The 20,696-nt window shown below is 38.4% G+C and overlaps 1 protein-coding gene across 9 annotated transcripts in view; it reads right to left on the bottom strand.

The window, feature by feature from the left end:
- The window catches only part of LOC105478882 (dynein axonemal heavy chain 14), a 524,402-nt gene that overhangs the window by 145,719 nt on the left and 357,987 nt on the right, over positions 1–20,696 (bottom strand). For 8 of the 9 annotated variants that reach the window (XR_011614730.1, XM_071081203.1, XM_071081211.1 and 5 more), the window contains 3 exons: positions 7,257–7,321; positions 6,146–6,345; positions 4,687–4,815 (listed from right to left, as the gene is read on the bottom strand). Coding sequence is in view for 8 of the 9 variants with exons in the window: in XM_071081203.1 (XP_070937304.1) it covers positions 4,687–4,815; positions 6,146–6,345; positions 7,257–7,321 (394 nt within the window). In the remaining variant the exon portion in view is untranslated. The remainder of the gene's footprint in view (positions 1–4,686; positions 4,816–6,145; positions 6,346–7,256; positions 7,322–20,696) is intronic. The other variant, XM_071081205.1, reaches the window with a different exon arrangement.

Genomic DNA, 20,696 nt, shown 5'->3' with positions numbered 1-20,696 from the left:
AATAACACAACCTAAAATATAATCTCAAGATATGTTATTTCTTGAAGGCTTTCTAAATGTCACCAGGAAATTGTCCTTTCTAAAAAAATTATTATACTTTAAGTTCTAGGGTACATGTGCACAAGGTGCAGGTTTGTTACCTATGTATACATGTGCCATGTTGGTGTGCTGCACCCACGGTTACTGTAGCTTTGTAGTATACTTTGAAGTCAGGTAGCGTGATGCCTCCAGCTTTGTTCTTTTGGCTTAGGATTCTCTTGGCAATGCGGGCTCTTTTTTGGCTCCATATAAACTTTAAAGTAGTTTTTTCCAATTCTGTGAAGAAAGTCATTGGTAGCTTGATGGGGATGGCATTGAATCTATAAATCACCTTGGGCAGTATGGCGATTTTCATGACGTTGATTCTTTCTAACCATGAGCATGGGATGTCCTTCCATTTGTTTATGTCCTCTTTTATTTTACAGAGCAGTGGTTTGTAATTCTCCTTGAAGAGGTCCTTCACATCCCTTGTAAGCTGGATTTCTAGGTATTTTATTCTCTTTGAAGCAATTGTGAATGGGATTTCACTCATGATTTGGCTCTCTGTTTGTTATTGGTGTATAGGAATGCTTGTGATTTTTGCACATTGATTTTGTGTCCTGAGACTTTGCTGAAGTTACTTATCAGTTTAAGGAGATTTTGGCCTGAGACAATGGGGTTTTCTTTTTTTTTTTTCCTCTTGTAAATTATACTTTTTCTTATTGTTTAAAATTATACTTTATGTTCTAGGGTACATGTGCACAACGTGCAGGTTTGGTACATATGTATACATGTGCCGTGTTGGTGTGCTGCACCCATTAACTCGTGATTTGCATTAGGTATATCTCCTAATGCTATCCCTCTCCCCTACGCCTACTCAACAACAGGCCCCAGTGTGTGATGATCCCCTTCCTGTGTCCAAGTGATCTCATTGTTCAATTCCCACCTATGAGTGAGAACATGCAGTGTTTGGTTTTCTGATCTTGCGATAAGTTTGCTCAGAATGATGGTTTCCAGCTGCATCCATGTCCCTACAAAGGACATGAACTCATCCTTCTTTATGGCTGCATAGTATTCCATGGTGTATATGTGCCACATTTTCTTAATCCAGTCTTTGATGGACATTTGGGTTGGTTCCAAGTCTTTACTATTGTGAATAGTGCCACAATAAACATACATGTGCCTGTGTCTTTATAGCAGCATGATTTATAATCCTTTGGGTATATCCCCAGTAATGGGATGACTGGGTCAAATGGTATTTCTAGTTCTAGATCCTTGAAGAATTGCCACACTGTCTTCCACAATGGTTGAACAAGTTTACAATCCCACCAACAGTGTAAAAGTGTTCCTATTTCTCCACATTAAATGATCGCCATTATAACTGGTGTGAGATGGTATCTCATTGTGGTTTTGATTTGCATTTCTCTGATGGCTAGTGATGATGAGCATTTCTTCATGTGTCTATTGGCTGCATAAATGTCTTCTTTTGAGAAGCGTCTGTTCATATCCTTTGCCCGCTTTTTGATGGGGTTGTTTTTTTTCTCATAAATTTGTTTAAGTTATTTGTAGGTTCTGGATATTAGCCCTTTGTCAGATGAGTAGATTGCAAAAATTTTCTCCCATTCTGTAGGTTGCCTGTTCACTCTGATGGTAGTTTCTTTTGCTGTGTAGAAGCTCTTTAGTTTAATTAGATCCTATTTGTCAATTTTGGCTTTTGTTGCCATGGCTTTTGGTGTTTTAGACATGAAGTCCCTGTCCATGCCTATGTCCTGAATGGTACTACCTAGGTTTTCTTCTGGGTTTTTATGGCTTTAGGTCTAACATTTAAGTCTCTAATCCATCTTGAATTAATTTTTGTATAAGGAGTAAGGAAGGGATCCAGTTTCAACTTTCTACTTATGGCTACCCAGTTTTCCCAGCACCATTTATTATATAGGAACTCCTTTCCCCATTTCTTGTTTTTGTCAGGTTTGTCAAAGATCAGATGGCTGTAGATGTGTGGTATTATTTCTGAGGGCTCTGTTCTGTTCCATTGGTCTATATCTCTGTTTTGGTACCAGTGCCATGCTGTTTTGGTTACTGTAGCCTTGTAGTATAGTTTGAAGTCAGGTAGCATGATGCCTCCAGCTTTGTTCTTTTGGCTTAGGATTGTCTTGACAATGTGGGTCCTTTTTTGGTTCCATATGAACTTTAAAGTAGTTTTTTCCAATTCTGTGAAGAAAGTAATTAGTAGCTTAATGGGGATGGCATTGAATCTATAAATTACCTTGGGCAGTGTGGCCATTTTCACAATATTGATTCTTCCTATCCATGAGCATGGAATGTTCTTCCATTTGTTTGTGTCCTCTTTTATTTCATTGAGCAGTGGTTTGTAGTTCTCCTTGAAGAGGTCCTTCACATCCCTTGTAAGTTGGATTCCTAGGTATTTTATTCTCTTTGAAGCAATTGTGAATGGGAGTTCAGTCATGACTTGGCTCTCTGTTTGTCTGTTATTGGTGTATAGGAATGCTTGTGATTTTTGCACATTGATTTTGTATCCTGAGACTTTGTTGAAGTTGCTTATCAGCTTAAGGAGATTTTGGGCTGAGACGATGGGGTTTTCTAAGTATACAATCATGTCATCTGCAAACAGGGACAAATTGACTTCTTCTTTTCCTAACTGAATACCCTTTATTTCTTTCTCTTGCCTGATTGCCCTAGCCGGAACTTCCAACACTATGTTGAATACGAGTGGTGAGAGAGGGCATCCCTGTCTTGTGCCAGGTTTCAAGGGGAATGCTTCCAGTTTATGCCCATTTAGTATGATATTGGTTGTGGGTCTGTCATAAATAACTCTTATTATTTTGAGATATGTCCCATCAATACCTAATTTATTGAGAGTTTTTAGCATGAAGGGCTGTTGAATTTTGTCAAAGGCCTTTTCTGCATATATTGAGATAATCATGTGGTTTTTGTCTTTGGTTTTGTTTATATCATGGATTTCGTTTATTGATTTAAAACAAAACAAAACACAAAAATAGCAATATGTTATTGAGGTTAGCAAAGAGGCTTCTGGTGATAAGTGAGAAATCAGAAGAGCCAATTGAGTGTGCCTCTAGAATGGCCAGGCTTTTTCCTGCTTATATCCAGGCTCAAGGCCACAGCAATCCCATAAAAGGCCTGCTGTGACTATTTTCTGGTCAGTTCAGGGAACTTGTTCTGGCTGGGCATTCCAGACCCTATTTCTTGCCTTCTCTTTTTTCTAGTCTCCTGGATTCTCCCTGGTGGGCTGCACCTGGATTCTTCCCCTCTGCCTTGGCTTGTGGGTTGTTTCAGTCTGACTGACATCTGACCTGATAGCCCTCACATGCCAGTTTGCCTTATTCAGGATCCTGGGCCCAAGTTTGTCTGAGACATGAAACCATTTGTAATGCAACCGCTGTATTTTATAGATGAGGAATCTGAGGCCTAGAAAGTTTAAGTAAAGTTAAAGAGGTCTGAAATATAGGGCTTATGATTTCCAGATAAAGACCCAAACAGAGAGAAAAGTGCATTTGAATTTCTATATTTTTAAATTTTTTTATTTTATTTTTTTTTCTATTTATTTATTTATTTATTTATTTATTATTATTATTATACTTTAAGTTCTAGGGTACATGTGCATAATGTGCAGGTTTGTTACATATGTATACTTGTGCCATGTTGCTGTGCTGCACCCATCAACTCGTCAGCACCCATCAACTCGTCATTTACATCAGGTATAACTCCCAGTGCAATCCCTCCCCCCTCCCCCCTCCCCATGATAGGCCCTGGTGTGTGATGTTCCCCTTCCCGAGTCCAAGTGATCTCATTAAAAAGTAAGCCGCTCTGGCCAGGCACAGTGGCTCACGCCTATAATCCCAGCATTTTGGGAGGCCAAGGCAGGTAGATCACTAGGTCAGGAGATCGAGACCATGCTGGCTAACACGGTGAAACCCCCTCTCCACTAAAAATACAAAAAATTAGCTGGGCGTGGTGGTGGGCGCCTGTAGTCCCAGCTACTTGGGAGGCTGAGGCAGGAGAATGGCATGAACCTGGGAGATGGAGTTTGCAGTGAGCGGAGATAGCGCCACTGCACTCCAACCTGGTGACAGAGCAAGACATCATCTCGGGGGGAAAAAAAAAAAAAGAGCCATTCTGATTTAGGTTGAATGTAACAAAAACAATTGCAAAGAAATATCTCGTTGGGAATTTTTTTTTGACTGTGATATTTCTGAAAATGCTGTATCTGTGGTCTTAAGATAAAGATATAGACTAGTCTTATACAGACATTACGGATGTATATGGTGGGCCACATTTTTACTGGCTTTTCTCACAACTAACTAAAATTTGATGCCTTGAAAAATTTGATTAACTACTGATACAGTTAACAATAATGAGCATTATTTGACTCAGAAACCAAATCTCGAGGACATACATGCAATTTTTACTAAGATTTAAACCTATTAAAATTAAGATTTCTATAAACCCATGGACCTAATTGCAAATATATGATTAATATAGTTAATTTAGGGTCTCAACTTTGCTTAACATGTCTATATGGCCAGAATTTCTAACTTTCTCAAGTAATTCACTCAACATTGTTATAAACATTTAATTTAGTGTAAGAAACAATATTTAATGTGAACAAAATCTTAGTATATACTATACCTTCCATGTATTTTTTGCAGTATCATAAACCCCTCCCAAATCTAACAATTGTCTTATCAATTCCAGGGGTGGTTGTGCTCCATACGTATCCGATACTGGCATATTCATATCATCAATAAATACTATAATCTTAAGAAAGACAAAAAGTTTTAAAATATACATTAGTATACCTTTCTTTAAATTATGAATTTGGAATATTATGGTTGGGGTAAGCACAAATTAGGAATATTATGCTATAGAGTAAGCACAAAATCAGGTGTAATAACATGTCTAATTTTCTATTTAGAAACAGCAGACTGAATTCTATTTGGAAGTTACGATTTTTAAAAACAATAAGTTTTCAAAATAGCAAACATTTTATTCACCTTCTATAGATCTATAAAAATTATATCTGACAATAGTTATAAATATATTTGATGCTGGATAAAGCAATATAATTATGGCTATTACACAGGAACATGACTATTATTCATTCAAGATTTACTTACTGAATGCCTACTATTGGCCAGGCACTATTGTAGTATTTAGCTATTTATTCCATATGCACCCTGGTTTAGGAGGAATAAGGCTATCATCTGGAACCAGACTTAAAAAATTCCGCTGTAAGTGCTGTTGTCATGAACAATAAGCAGAAAATTCAGATACATTTCCAAATTTTAAACCTGTGTTAATGTCCACCTTTGAAAATATTGTGCACTGAGGTGTACTGATTGTAATCTCTGTGTGCACTAATTCCTTTAGACTGTATTTATTTTTGCAAAACAAGCAAGGTAAAAAACCCACAAATAGACATATGATTGGAATTATCTAATTACCTAATTTGTAACTGTAAAATATAAGATTGGAATTACCTAATTACCTAATTTGTAACTGTAAAATATAATTTTATATATAAAAAATATATTTTTTAGTAAGACACTCAGTTTTTCCCCTTTTGTATCACAAACTGACTGAAATTTCTCTTGCTTGCATTTTCTATTGGTGAGATTAGGTTGCTCAGTTATTCACCTTTTCAAAATCCCTAAAGTTTACCCATGTAGGCAAATACCAAGTTTATCTGTATCTTCATTTAAAATCAAGGAAATCTGAAGCAAATCCTTAAGCTCCTGAAATTGAATTGAAACTCTTAGAGTCCCAACCCATGGTCACAGGAAGAAAGTGTGGTAGAATATATAGTAACAAAGCAGTTGGCAACTAACACATTTTCCAGTCTACTTATCTTTAGCAAGATTTCAGTAGCTTCTTTTGGCCTTAATAATTCTAAATCAGTGTAATTCAACATACTGGAAATCAAATAATATTGATTTGAAAATCAAAGTTTCTGTTATACATTGCATCTTCTAGGATGTTCAAAAGTGTGTGTTATACAAATATTTTCCTTCTGATTAGTATTAATTAAAATAAACTATCACTTGAATAGCCTAAGCAGATTATTGAACAGGTATGAGACATATTTTACCCTGTTGTTTTTTGGTGCTCCAAGAGTATTTTTAGTTCTTCTTATTAACTTCTTAAGAATCATCTCTTTGGTTTTGGCAGCTGTCATATTGGTGCTAAAATTTATTGTAGAGACTACAACTCCTTTATGACCATGATTTTTAAGTAACTTTTTATCAGTTCTAACTTCTGGCTTTTTAGTGGGGTTATCTGTGATGCCAACTATGGAAAGAAAACAAATTCAGGACACTTTAAGAATATTTTTGCTTTATTTTAATGTGTCATGAAATTTGAAAATTACATAATTTTACTATTTTGTTGTCATTTTCAAGAAATTACTCCAATAGAACTTTGGAATATTTCTTTGCTGTTTTGTGGTAAATAGTGTCTCTTTGCAACCAAATGCAACAGTACAAAAGCTCAAAGAGTCCTCCATACTTTTATGCATGATAGACACATATAACTTTTTAAGATCTAAAAGCAGCATGCAGTTGTCTGCACCAATGGCATTAAAATTAGGGTATATTCCCTGAGTGAGGATCATCCAGAGGGTAGGCTATAGCTATAGCAACTTAAAAGTGAAAACAAAACCAAAACCTCTTCTGGCAAGATTTGGTGGTCTGGTATCCTTCCCCTTTCTACAGTTATCTCTAGGCCATCCCATCTTTTCCACTTGAGAAGTGGAGTTGCTGTTCCCAAAACTACTGAGTCAGAATTTTCAAGGATGAGGCTCCTGAAACTCCACATGCATTTATTGCATGGCCTGACTTGAGAAGTCCTACAGAATCATACCTTTTCTATTGCAGTGTATGTAAAAGCATCAAAGAGTAGAATAGACAGATATTGCCTTTAGTTACTTCTAGACTTAGTCTACTGTTCCACTGATATATCCACCAGGTATCAGGTAATATATCTATTATATCAGCAGATGTAATACTCCTCTACCAGAACCATTCTAACTTTTGAGTAGGACAGAACAGTTTGAGAGGGTGTGGGATATTTTTTGAGACTTTTTATTTTAAATTACCAATTGAAACTATTATTCCAAGATTCATGAATGTAAGAAATAATATACACATGGTTGTGAAGTTTTGAAACATAGAATAGCTTTGAAACTGTACTACAATACATACTTGAACTTCCAGTTGCTGTCTTATGAGCTTCAGGAATCAAGATGCTGATATTCCGTTTCAGGCTACTGGAATGAAATATTTTAAGGATTCAAAATTAGTTTGTTTACCATAATAGGTGTATTAAACAACAACAAAAAAGTAACAGCATATTGTGAATTTTACTTCTCTCACAAGAAATTTCTGTTTCCACTTTTACAGATGAAATTAGTGTCACCATTAGAACTTATACCAAACTGAACAAAAAATAAGCTAACTTTATAAAACAAACTGGGCAAATTCCTAGGATGCCAGATGGTTGGATATGTTCTCTGAATAGTAAGCCATTACCTCTTGTGTCCCTTTATAAATGTGTTTTGACTTATGGATCACTCAGCAAAGACCCATTCATCTTATTCTGGTCTTGTTTCTATGTGTTTGTTTTTCTTATGTTTGATAGAAAATAGTTGTCTTTCTTTATTGTTAAAACTCACTTCAGCTTAAATATTGAGTATACAGTAAAACTTACTTTTTTCCAGTCTCCATTATTTATGATACTTAAAGAATGATTGTTATAGTATTAAATATTTCAAAATTATTTCTCAGATGTTTAAGGCCTTATTTAAGTGTAGTAGGATTCTATTCCAAAATCATTAGTGTAAGACATAGATGATGGTGGCTTGGACTAAAAGAGGCATTGGAAAAAAAATAGAGGAAATCAAGATATATGTGAAGATAGAACAGACATTACTAGTAGAATATTAGATGTAGTGCAGGGCAAAAATGGGGACCTAGGGATAATCAGATGGGCTATAAGAGATAGGTTGGTGAGAGGAAAGGGGGAAATTAAAAGATGATTCCCAGGTCTCAGGGTTGAATAACTGGGTCCCATTTATTGAGATAAGAAGTACTAGAGGAAGGATAGGTTTGGAAGAGAAATCAATAGTTATGTTTTGGTTATGTTAACGGTGACATGTTTATATATACATATATCTTGCATAGTAGGATATATGCATCTAATGATTAGAGGAAAAGTCTGATATGTGTATCTCCACAATTCCATCTTCTTATGTAATTCAAACAATACTAGGCTTCTCTAATATTTTAACAGACTTAGGAACTCAAAAATTTTTTCGTTTGATTTGCATAAGGTAGATTTATTTTTTGTTCTTTTTTTTCTTCAGGAAGAAACAAATAGAATGACAGAGACAAAGTTATTTGTCAAGAGCATTTTAACATTTGATGACCATACTGCCCAAAGCAATCTACAGATTTAATGCAATTCTTACAAAAAGATCAATGTCATTTTTCACAGGATTAAAAAAATACTAAAATTTATATGGAATCAAAGACACACTGAATAGCAAAAGCAATCCTAAGCAAAAAGAACAAACTTAGAGGCATCACATTACCCAACTTCAGATTATACTACAAGGCTATAGTAATCAAAACAGGATGTACTGGTATAAAAGTAGACACATAGATTGATGGAACAAAACAGAGAACCCAGAAATAAAGCCAAATACTTACAACCAACTGATCTTTGACAAACCAGACAAAAACATACACTGTGGAAATACATTCTATTCAAAAATGGTGCTGGGAAAATTGGATAGCCACATATAGAAGAATGAAACTGGATTCCTGTCTCTTACTGTGTGCAAAAATTATCTCAAGATGGATTAAAGACTTGAATGTAAGACCTGAAACCATAGAATTCTAGAAAAAAACCTAGCAAAAACTCTTCTGGACATTGGTCTACACAAAGAATTTATGACTAAGACACTAAAGGCAAATGCAACAAAAACTAAAATAAATAAATGAAACCTAATTAAACTAAGAAGCTTCTGCACCACCAAAGAAATAATAAACAGAGTACACAGACAACCTGTGAAAACAGAACAGGAGAAAACATTTGCAAACTATGCATCTGACAAAGGACTAATATCCATAATCTACAAGGAACTCAAATAAATTAGCAAGAAAAAACCAAAACCAAAACATTAAAAGGTGGGCAAATGACATCAACAGCCACTTCACAAAAGAAGAATAGAGTATTTTTACATTTGATAAGGACATATATTTCTAAGGCAACAAAAACCAATATTATGCAAAGCTTTATTTGTATGTTTTAGGTGCATTTTTCAATAAGGAAAATAGTTTGTAGCTGCCCTTTATATCAAGAAAAGACTTAAAATTTGGTTATTTTAAAAATAAATATAATAATTTCTCATTTAGACAAGATTGGGCACTTTCAGGGTGGTATGGCCGTGGGCAGAATTTCTCATTTAAAAAAATGAATCTAGTTGTCAATACTTTTGAAAAGTAAATATTTTCTTCTAAATAGAAAATAGGAATGGCCGATCAGAGTAAAGAGATTGAATCAGTAATAAAGTGTCCCATTAAAGAAAAGCCCAAAATTGGAAGGTTTATGCTGAATTCTACCAATCATTTAGAAGAGAACTAACACCACTCCTTCTCAAACTCTTCCAAAACATTGAAATGGAGGGAATACTGCCAAACTCATTTCACAAGGCCAGCATTATCCTAATACCAAAGCCAGAAAAGAACATTACAAGAACAGACAATTACAGACCAATATCCATGATGAACATAGATGCAAAAATCCTCAAAAGACTAATAAAACCAAATTCAGTAGTACATTAAAAGGATTATCCATGTCGGGAGCAAGATGGCCGAATAGGAACAGCTCCAGCCTCCAGCTCCCAGAGCAAGCGACACAGAAGACGGGTGATTTCTGCATTTTCAACTGAGGTACCGGGTTCATCTCACTGGGGAGTGCCAGACAATCGGTGCTGGTCAGCTGGTGCAGCCCGACCAGCGAGAGCTGAAGCAGGGTGAGGCACTGCTTCACCTGGGAAGTGTAAGGGGGAAGGGAATCCCTTTTCCTAGGCAGGGGAACTGAGACACACAACACCTGGAAAATCGGGGAACTCCCACCCTACTACTGTGCTTTACCAAGGGTCTTAGCAAACGACACACCAGGAGATTACATCCCACACCTGGCCCGGAGGGTCCCATACCCACGGAGCCTACCTCATTGCTAGCACAGCAGTCTGAGATCTAACTGCAAGGTGGCAGTGAGGCTGGGGGAGGGCACCCGCCATTGCTGAGGCTTAAATAGGTAAACAAAACCTCATGGAAGCTCGAACTTGGTGGAGACCACCACAGCTCAAGGAGGCCTGCCTGACTCTGTAGACTCCACCTCCGGGTGGAGTCTGACAGCTGTCTGACAGCTTTGAAGAGAGCAGTGGATCTCCCAGCACTGAGGTTGAGATCTGAGAACGGACAGACTGCCTGCTCAAGTGAGTCCCTGACCCCTGAGTAGCCTAACTGGGAGACATCCCCCACTAGGTGCAGATGGACACCACACACCTCACATGGCAGGGTACACCCCTGAGAGGAAGCTTCCGGAGCAAGTATCAGACAGCAGCACTTGCTGTTCAGCAATATTTATCTTCTGCAGCCTCTGCTGCTGATACCCAGGCAAACAGGGTCTGGAGTGGACCTCAAGCAATCTCCAACAGACCTACAGCTGAGGGTCCTGACTGTTAGAAGGAAAACTAACAGAAAGGACACCCACACCAAAACTCCATCAGCACATCACCAGCATCAAAGACTAAAGGCAGATAAAACCACAAAGATGGGGAAAAAGCAGTGTAGAAAAGCGGGAAATTCAAAAAATCAGAGTGCATCTCCCCCTCCAAAGGAACGCAGCTCATCGCCAGCAACGGATCAAAGCTGGACAGAGAATGACTTTGACAAGTTGAGAGGAGAAGGCTTCAGTTGATCAAACTTCTCAGAGCTAAAGAAGGAACTACGTAACCAGCGCAAAGAAACTAAAAATCTTGAAAAAAGAATGGAAGAATGGATAACTAGAATAATCAATGCAGAGAAGGCCATAAACGACCTGACAGAGATAAAAATCATGACACGAGAAATACATGACAAATGCACAAGCTTCAGTAACCGACTCAATCAGCTGGAAGAGTATCAATGATTGAAGATCAAATGAATGAAATGAAGTGAGAAGAGAAGTCTAGAGAAAAAAAAGGAAAAAGAAATGAACAAAGCCTCTAAGAAATATGTGATTATGTGAAAAGACCAAATCTAAGTCTGATTGGTGTGCCTGAAAGTGAGGGGGAAAATGGAACCAAGTTGGAAAACACTCTGCAGGATATCATCCAGGAGAACTTCCCCAACCTAGTAAGGCAGGCCAACATTCAAATTCAGGAAATACATACACCACAAAGATACTACTCGGGAAGAGCAACTCCAAGAGACATAATTGCCAGATTCACCAAAGTTGAAATGAAGGAAAAAATCTTAAGGGCAGCCAGAGAGAAAGGTCAGGTTACCCACAAAGGGAAGCCCATCAGACTAACAGCAGATCTCTCGGCAGAAACTCTACAAGCCAGAAGACAGTGGGGGCCAATATTCAACATTCTTAAAGAAAAGAATTTTCAACCCAGAATTTCATATCCAGCCAAACTAAGTTTCATCAGTGAAGGAGAAATAAAACCCTTTACAGACAAGCATATGCTTAGAGATTTTGTCACCACCAGGCCTGCCCTACAAGAGATCCTGAAGGAAGCACTCAACATGGAAAGGAACAATCGGTACCAGCCATTGCAAAAACATGCCAAAATGTAAAGACCATTGATGCTAGGAAGAAACTGCATCAACTAATGAGCAAAATAACCAGCTAATATCACAATGACAGGATCAAGTTCACACATAACAATATTAACCTTAAATGTAAATGGACTAAATGGTCCAATTAAAAGACACAGACTGGCAAATTGGATAAAGAGTCAAGACCCATCAGTTTGCTGTATTCAGAAGGCCCATCTCACATGCAGAGACACACATAGGCTCAAAATAAAGGGATGGAGGAAGATCTACCAAGCAAACGGAAAACAAAACAAAACAAAAAAGCAGGGGTTGCAATCCTAGTATCTGAAAAAACAGACTTTAAACCATCAAAGATCAAAAGAGACAAGGCCATTACATAATGATAAAGGGATCAATTCAACAGGAAGAGCTAACTATCCTAAATATTTATGCACCCAATACAGGAGCACCCAGATTCATAAAGCATGTCCTTAGAGACTTACAAAGAGACTTAGACTCCCACACAATAATAATGGGAGACTTTAACACCCCACTGTCAACATTAGACAGATCAACGAGACACAAAGTTAACAATGATATCCAGGAATTGAACTCAACTCTGTACCAAGCGAACCTAATAGACATCTACAGAACTCTCCACCCCAAATCAACAGAATATACATTCTTCTCAGCACCACATCACACTTATTCCAAAATTGACCACATAGTTGGAAGTAAAGCACTCCTCAGCAAATGTAAAAGAACAGAAATTATAACAAACTCTCTCTCAGACCACAGTGCAATCAAACCATAACTCAGGACTAAGAAAATCAATCAAAACCGCTCAACTACATGGAAACTGAACAACGTGCTCCTTAATGACTACTGGGTACATAACAAAATGAAGACAGAAATAAAGATGTTCTTTGAAACCAATGAGAACAAAGACACAACATACCAGAATCTCTGGGACACATTTAAAGCAGTGTGTAGAGGGAAATTTATAGCACTAAATGCCCACAAGAGAAAGCTGGAAAGATCTAAAATTGACACCCTAACATCACAATTAAAAGAACTAGAGAAGCAAGAGCAAACATGTTCAAAAGCTAGGAGAAGGCAAGAAATAACTAAGATCAGAGCAGACCTGAAGGAGTTAAGAGACACAAAAAACCCTCCAAAAAAATCAATGAATCCAGGAGCTGTTTTTTTGAAAAGATCAACAAAATTGATAGACCGCTAGCAAGACTAATAAAGAAGAAAAGAGAGAAGAATCAAATAGACATAATAAACAATGATAAAGGGGATATCACCACTGACCCCACAGAAATACAAACTACCATCAGAGAATACTATAAACGGCTCTACGCAAATAAACTAGAAAACTTAGAAGAAATGGATAATTTCCTGGACACATACACCCTCCAAGACTAAACCAGGAAGAAATTGAATCCCTGAATAGACCAATAGCAGGCTTTGAAATTGAGGCAATAATTAATAGCCTACCAACCAAAAAAAGTCCAGGACCAGATGGACAAACAGCCGAATTCTACCGGAGGTACAAGGAGGAGCTGGTACCATTCCTTCTGAAACTATTCCAATCAATGGAAAAAGAGGGAATCCTCCTTAACTCATTTTATGAGGCCAACATCATACTGATACGAAAGCCTGGCAGAGACACAACAAAAAAAGAGAATTTTAGACCAATATCCCTGATGGACATCGATGCAAAAATCCTCAATAAAATACAGGCAAACCGAATCCAGCAACACATCAAAAAGCTTATCCACCATGATCAAGTGGGCTTCATCCCTGGGATGCAAGGCTGGTTCAACATATGCAAATCAATAAACATAATCCAGCATATAAACAGAACCAAAGACAAAAACCACATGATTATCTCAATAGATGCAGAAAAGGCCTTTGACAAAATTCAACAGCCCTTCATGCTAAAAACTCTCAATAAATTTGGTATTGATGGAACATATCTCAAAATAATAAGAGCTATTTATGACAAACCCACAGCCAATATCATACTGAATGGGCAAAAACTGGAAGCATTCCCTTTGAAAACTGGCACAGGACACGGATGCCCTCTCTCACCACTCCTATTCAACATAGTGTTGGAAGTTCTGGCTAGGGCAATCAGGCAAGAGAAAGAAATCAAGGGTATTCAGTTAGGAAAAGAAGAAGTCAAATTGTCCGTTTGCAGATGACATGATTGTATATTTAGAAAACCCCATCATCTCAGCCCCAAATCTCCTTAAGCTGATAAGCAACTTCAGCAAAGTCTCAGGATACAAAATTAATGTGCAAAAATCACAAGCATTCTTATACACCAGTAACAGACAAACAGAGAGCCAAATCATGAATGAACTTCCATTCATAATTGCTTCAAAGAGAATAAAATACCTAGGAATCCAACTTACAAGGGATGTAAAGGACCTCTTCAAGGAGAACTACAAACCGCTGCACAGTGAAATAAAAGAGGACACAATCAAATGCAAGAACATAACATGCTCATGGATAGGAAGAATCAATATCGTGAAAATGGTCATACTGCCCAAGGTAATTTATAGATTCAATGCCATCCCCATTAAGTTACCAATGACTTTCTTCACAGAATTGGAAAAAACTGCTTTAAAGTTCATATGGAACCGAAAAAGAGCCCGCATCTCCAAGACAATCCTAAGCCAAAAGAACAAAGCTGGTGGCATCATGCTACCTGACTTCAAACTATACTACAAGGCTACAGTAACCAAAACAGCATGGTATTGTTACCAAAACAGAGATAGGTCAATGGAACAGAACAGAGCCCTCAGAAATAATACCACACATCTACAGCCATCTGATCTTTGACAAACTGACAAAAACAAGAAATGGGGAAAGGATTCCCTATTTAATAAATGGTGCTGGGAAAATTGGCTAGCCATAAGTAGAAAGCTGAAACCGGATGCTTTCCTTACTCCTTATATGAAAATTAATTCAAGATTGATTAGAGACTTAAATGTTAGACCTAATACCATAAAAACCCTAGAAAAAACCTAGGTAATACCATGCAGGACATAGGCATGGGCAAGGACTTCATGACTAAAACACCAAAAGCAACGGCAACAAAAGCCAAAATTGACAAATGGGATCTAATTAAACTAACGAGCTTCTGCACAGCAAAACAAACTACCATCAGAGTGAACAGGCAACCTACAGAATGGGAGAAAATTTTTGCAATCTACTCATCTGACAAAGGGCTAATATCCAGAACCTACAAAGTACTCAAACAAATTTATGAGAGAAATACAAACTACCCCATCAAAAAGTGGGCAAAGAATATGAACAGACATTTCTCAAAAGAAGACATGCATACAGCCAACAGATACATGAAAAAATGCTCGTCATCACTGGCCATCAGAGAAATGCAAATCAAAACCACAATGAGATACTATCTCACACCAGTTAGAATGGCAATCATTAAAAAGTCAGGAAACAACAGGTGCTGGAGAGGATGTGGAGAAATAGGAACACTTTTACACTGTTGGTGGGATGGTAAACTGGTTCAACCATTGTGGAAAACAGTGTGGCGATTCCTCAAGGATCTAGAACTAGAAATACCATTTGACTCAGCCATCCCATTACTTTACTGGGAATATACCCAAAGGATTATAAATCATGCTGCTATAAAGACACATGCACACGTATGTTTGTTGCGGCACTACTCACAATAGCAAAGACTTGGAATCAACCCAAATGTACATCAGTGACAGACTGGATTAAGAAAATGTGGCACATATACACCATGGAATACTATGCAGCCATAAAAAAGGATGAGTTCGTGTCCTTTGTAGGGACATGGTTGCAGCTGGAAACCATCATTCTCAGGAAACTATTGCAAGAACAGAAAACCAAATACCACACGTTCTCACTCATAGGTGGGAATTGAACAATGAGATTAGTTGGACTCTGGAAGGGTAACATCACAGACTATTATGGGGAGGGGGTAGGGGGTAGGGATGGCATTGGGAGTTATACCTGATGTAAATGACGAGTTGATGGGTGCTGATGAGTTGATGGGTGCAGCACACCAACATGACACAAGTATACATATGTAACAAACCTGCACATTGTGCACATGTACCCTAGAACTTAAAGTATAATTTAAAAAAAAAAGGGATTATTCATCATGATCAAGGGGGGATTTATCCCTAAGATAATTTCATGTATGATTCAACATGCACAAATCAATAAATGTGATATTCCATATTAACAGAATGAAAGACAAAAACTATAAGGTGATCTTAATAAATACAGATGAAGCATTTGACAAAATTGAATACCTTTTCATAAAAAATTCTCAACAGCTTAGGTACGTATAGAAGGAATGTACTTCAACACAATAAATAAAGGGCCAAGTATGATACATCACAGCTAACATCATACTCAGTGGTCCAAAGCTGAAAGCTATTCCTCTATGATCAGGAACCAGACAAGGATACCCACTCTCACTACTTCTTTTCAACATAGAACTGGAAGTCCTAGCCAAAGCAATTAGGCAAGGAAAGAAATAAAAGGCATCAGAATAGGAAAAGAAGAAGTGAAATTGTCTATTTGCTGATGACATGATCTTATTAATAGAGACCCTAAAGATGCCACCAAAAGACTGTTAGAACTGATCAATGAATGCAATAAAGTTGTAAGATACAAACTCAATATACAAAAATTAGTCACATTTCTATAAGCCAACAATGAACTACCTGAAAAAGAAAGAAAGAAAACAATTCCATTTACAATACTGCTAAAAAAGACCATTAAAAGAGTACTTAAGAGTAAATATAACCAAAAGGTGAAAATTCTGTATATTGAAAACTATAAAACATTGAGGAGGGGGAGGAGCAAGATGGCTGAATAGGAACGGCTCCAGTCTCCAACTCCCAGCGTGAGCGACAGAGAAGACTGGTGAGTTCTGCATTTTCAACTGAGGTACTGGGTTCATCTCACTAGGGAGTGCTGGACAATTGGTGCTGGTCAGCTGCTGCAGCCCGACCAGCGAGAGCTGAAGCAGGGCGAGGCATCGCCTCACCTGGGAAGCGCAAGGGGAAAGGGAATCCCTTTTCCTAGGCAGGGGAACTGAGACACACAACACCTGGAAAATCGGGTAACTCCCACCCCAATACTGCGCTTTAAGCAAACAGGCACACCAGGAGATCATATCCCACACCTGGCCGAGAGGGTCCCACGCCCACGGAGCCTCCCTCATTGCTAGCACAGCAGTCTGCGATCTCGCGGCAAGGCAGCAGCGAGGCTGGGGGAGGGGCGCCCGCCATTGCTGAGGCTTAAGTAGGTAAACAAAGCCACTGGGAAGCTTGAACTGGGTGGAGCTCACAGCAGCTCAAGAAAACCTGCCTGTCTCTGTAGACTCCACCTCTGGGGACAGGGCAAAGTAAACAACAACAAAAGCAGCGAAACCTCTGCAGATGCAAACGACTCTGTCTGACAGCTTTGAAGAGAGCAGTGGATCTCCCAACACGGAGGCTGAGATCTGAGAACGGACAGACTGCCTGCTCAAGTGGGTCCCTGACCCCTGAGTAGCCTAACTGGGAGACATCCCCCACTAGGGGCAGTCTGACACCCCACACCTCACAGGGTGGAGTACACCCCTGAGAGGAAGCCTCCAAAGCAAGAATCAGACAGGTACACTCGCTGTTCAGCAATATTTATCTTCTGCAGCCTCTGCTGCTGATACCCAGGCAAACAGGGTCTGGAGTGGACCTCAAGCAATCTCCAACAGACCTACAGCTGAGGGTCCTGACTGTTAGAAGGAAAACTATCAAACAGGAAGGACACCTACACCAAAACCTCATCAGTACATCACCATCATCATCAAAGACCAGAGACAGATAAAACCACAAAGATGGGGAAAAAGCAGCGCAGAAAAGCTGGAAATTCAAAAAATAAGAGCACATCTCCCCCAGCAAAAGAGCGCAGCTCATCGCCAGCAACGGATCAAAGCTTGACGGAGAATGAGTTTGACGAGATGAGAGAAGAAGGCTTCAGTCCATCAAACTTCTCAGAGCTAAAGGAGGAATTATGTACCCAGCGCAAAGAAACTAAAAATCTTGAAAAAAAAACTGGAAGAATTGATGGCTAGAGTAATTAATGCAGAGAAGGTCATAAATGAAATGAAAGAGATGAAAACCATGACACGAGAAATACACGACAAATGCACAGGCTTCAGTAACTGACTCGATCAACTGGAAGAAAGAGTATCAGCGATTGAGGATCAAATGAACGAAATGAAGTGAGAAGAGAAACCAAAAGAAAAAAGAAGAAAAAGAAATGAACAAAGCCTACAAGAAGTATGGGATTATGTAAAAAGACCAAATCTACGTCTGATTGGGGTGCCTGAAAGTGAGGGGGAAAATGGAACCAAGTTGGAAAACACTCTGCAGGATATCATCCAGGAGAACTTCCCCAACCTAGTAGGGCAGGCCAACATTCAAATCCAGGAAATACAGAGAACGCCACAAAGATACTCCTCGAGAAGAGCAACTCCAAGAGACATAATTGCCAGATTCACCAAAGTTGAAATGAAGGAAAAAATCTTAAGGGCAGCCAGAGAGAAAGGTCAGGTTACCCACAAAGGAAAGCCCATCAGACTAACAGCAGATCTCTCGGCAGAAAGTCTACAAGCCAGAAGAGAGTGGGGGCCAATATTCAACATTCTTAAAGAAAAGAATTTTCAACCCAGAATTTCATATCCAGCCAAAGTAAGTTTCATAAGTGAAGGAGAAATAAAATCCTTTACAGATAAGCAAATGCTTAGAGATTTTGTCACCACCAGGCCTGCCTTACAAGAGACCCTGAAGGAAGCACTCAACATGGAAAGGAACAACCGGTACCAGCCATTGCAAAAACATGTCAAAATGTAAAGACCATTTAGGCTAGGAAGAAACTGCATCAACTAACGAGCAAAATAACCAGTTAATATCATAATGGCAGGATCAAGTTCACACATAACAATACTAACCTTAAATGTAAATGGACTAAATGCTCCAATTAAAAGACACAGACTGGTAAACTGGATAAAGAGTCAAGACCCATCAGTCTGCTGTATTCAGGAGACCCATCTCACACGCAGAGACATACATAGGCTCAAAATAAAGGGATGGAGGAAGATTTACCAAGCAAATGGAGAACAAAAAAAAGCAGGGGTTGCAATACTAGTCTCTGATAAATCACACTTTAAACCATCAAAGATCAAAAGAGACAAAGAAGGCCATTACATAATGGTAAAAGGATCAATTCAACAGGAAGAGCTAACTATCCTAAATATATATGCACCCAATACAGGAGCACCCAGATTCATAAAGCATGTCCTTAGAGACTTACAAAGAAACTTAGACTCCCATACAATAATAATGGGAGACTTGAACACCCCACTGTCAACATTAGACAGATCAATGAGACAGAAAGTTAACAAGGATATCCAGGAATTGAACTCATCTCTGCAGCAAGCAGACCTAATAGACATCTATAGACTCTCCACCCCAAATCAACAGAATATACATTCTTCTCAGCACCACATCACACTTATTCCAAAATTGACCACATAATTGGAAGTAAAGCACTCCTCAGCAAATGTACAAGAACAGAAATTATCACAAACTGTCTCTCAGACCACAGTGCAATCAAACTAGAACTCAGGACTAAGAAACGCAATCAAAACCGCTCAACTACATGGAAACTGAACAACCTGCTCCTGAATGACTACTGGGTACATAACGAAATGAAGGCAGAAATAAAGACGTTCTTTGAAACCAATGAGAACAAAGATACAACATACCAGAATCTCTGGGACACATTTAAAGCAGTGTGTAGAGGGAAATTTATAGCACTAAATGCCCACAAGAGAAAGCTGGAAAGATCTAAAATTGACACCCTAACATCACAATTAAAAGAACTAGAGAAGCAAGAGCAAACACATTCAAAAGCTAGCAGAAGGCAAGAAGTAACTAAGATCAGGGCAGAACTGAAGGAGATAGAGACACAAAAAACTCTCCAAAAAATCAATGAATCCAGGAGTTGGTTTTTTGAAAAGATCAACAAAATTGACAGACCGCTAGCAAGACTAATAAAGAAGAAAAGAGAGAAGAATCAAATAGACGCAATAAAAAATGATAAAGGGGATATCACCACAGACCCCACAGAAATACAAACTACCATCAGAGAATACTATAAACACCTCGGAATCCAACTTACAAGGTATGTAAAGGACCTCTTCAAGGAGACTACAAACCACTGCTCAGTGAAATAAAAGAGGACACGATCAAATGGAAGAACATACCATGCTCATGGATAGGAAGAATCAATATCGTGAAAATGGTCATACTGCCCAAGGTTATTTATAGATTCAATGCCATCCCCATCAAGCTACCAATGAGTTTCTTCACAGAATTGGAAAAAACTGCTTTAAAGTTCATATGGAACCAAAAAAGAGCCTGCATCTCCAAGACAATCCTAAGTCAAAAGAACAAAGCTGGAGGCATCATGCTACCTGACTTCAAACTATACTACAAGGCTACAGTAACCAAAACAGCACGGTACTGGTACCAAAACAGAGATGTAGACCAATGGAACAGAACAGAGTCCTCAGAAATAATACCACACATCTATAGCCATCTGGTCTTTGACCAACCTGACAAAAACAAGAAATGGGGAAAGGATTCCCTATTTAATAAATGGTGCTGGGAAAATTGGCTAGCCATAAGTAGAAAGCTGAAACTGGATCCTTTCCCTACTCCTAATACGAAAATTAATTCAAGATGGATTAGAGACTTA

The sequence above is a fragment of the Macaca nemestrina genome, chromosome 1 (genome assembly GCF_043159975.1).
Source record: "Macaca nemestrina isolate mMacNem1 chromosome 1, mMacNem.hap1, whole genome shotgun sequence".
Taxonomy (NCBI): Eukaryota; Metazoa; Chordata; class Mammalia; order Primates; family Cercopithecidae; genus Macaca; species Macaca nemestrina.
Note: the sequence above shows the minus strand (reverse complement) of the source record. Positions and strands in the feature narration are given on the sequence as shown.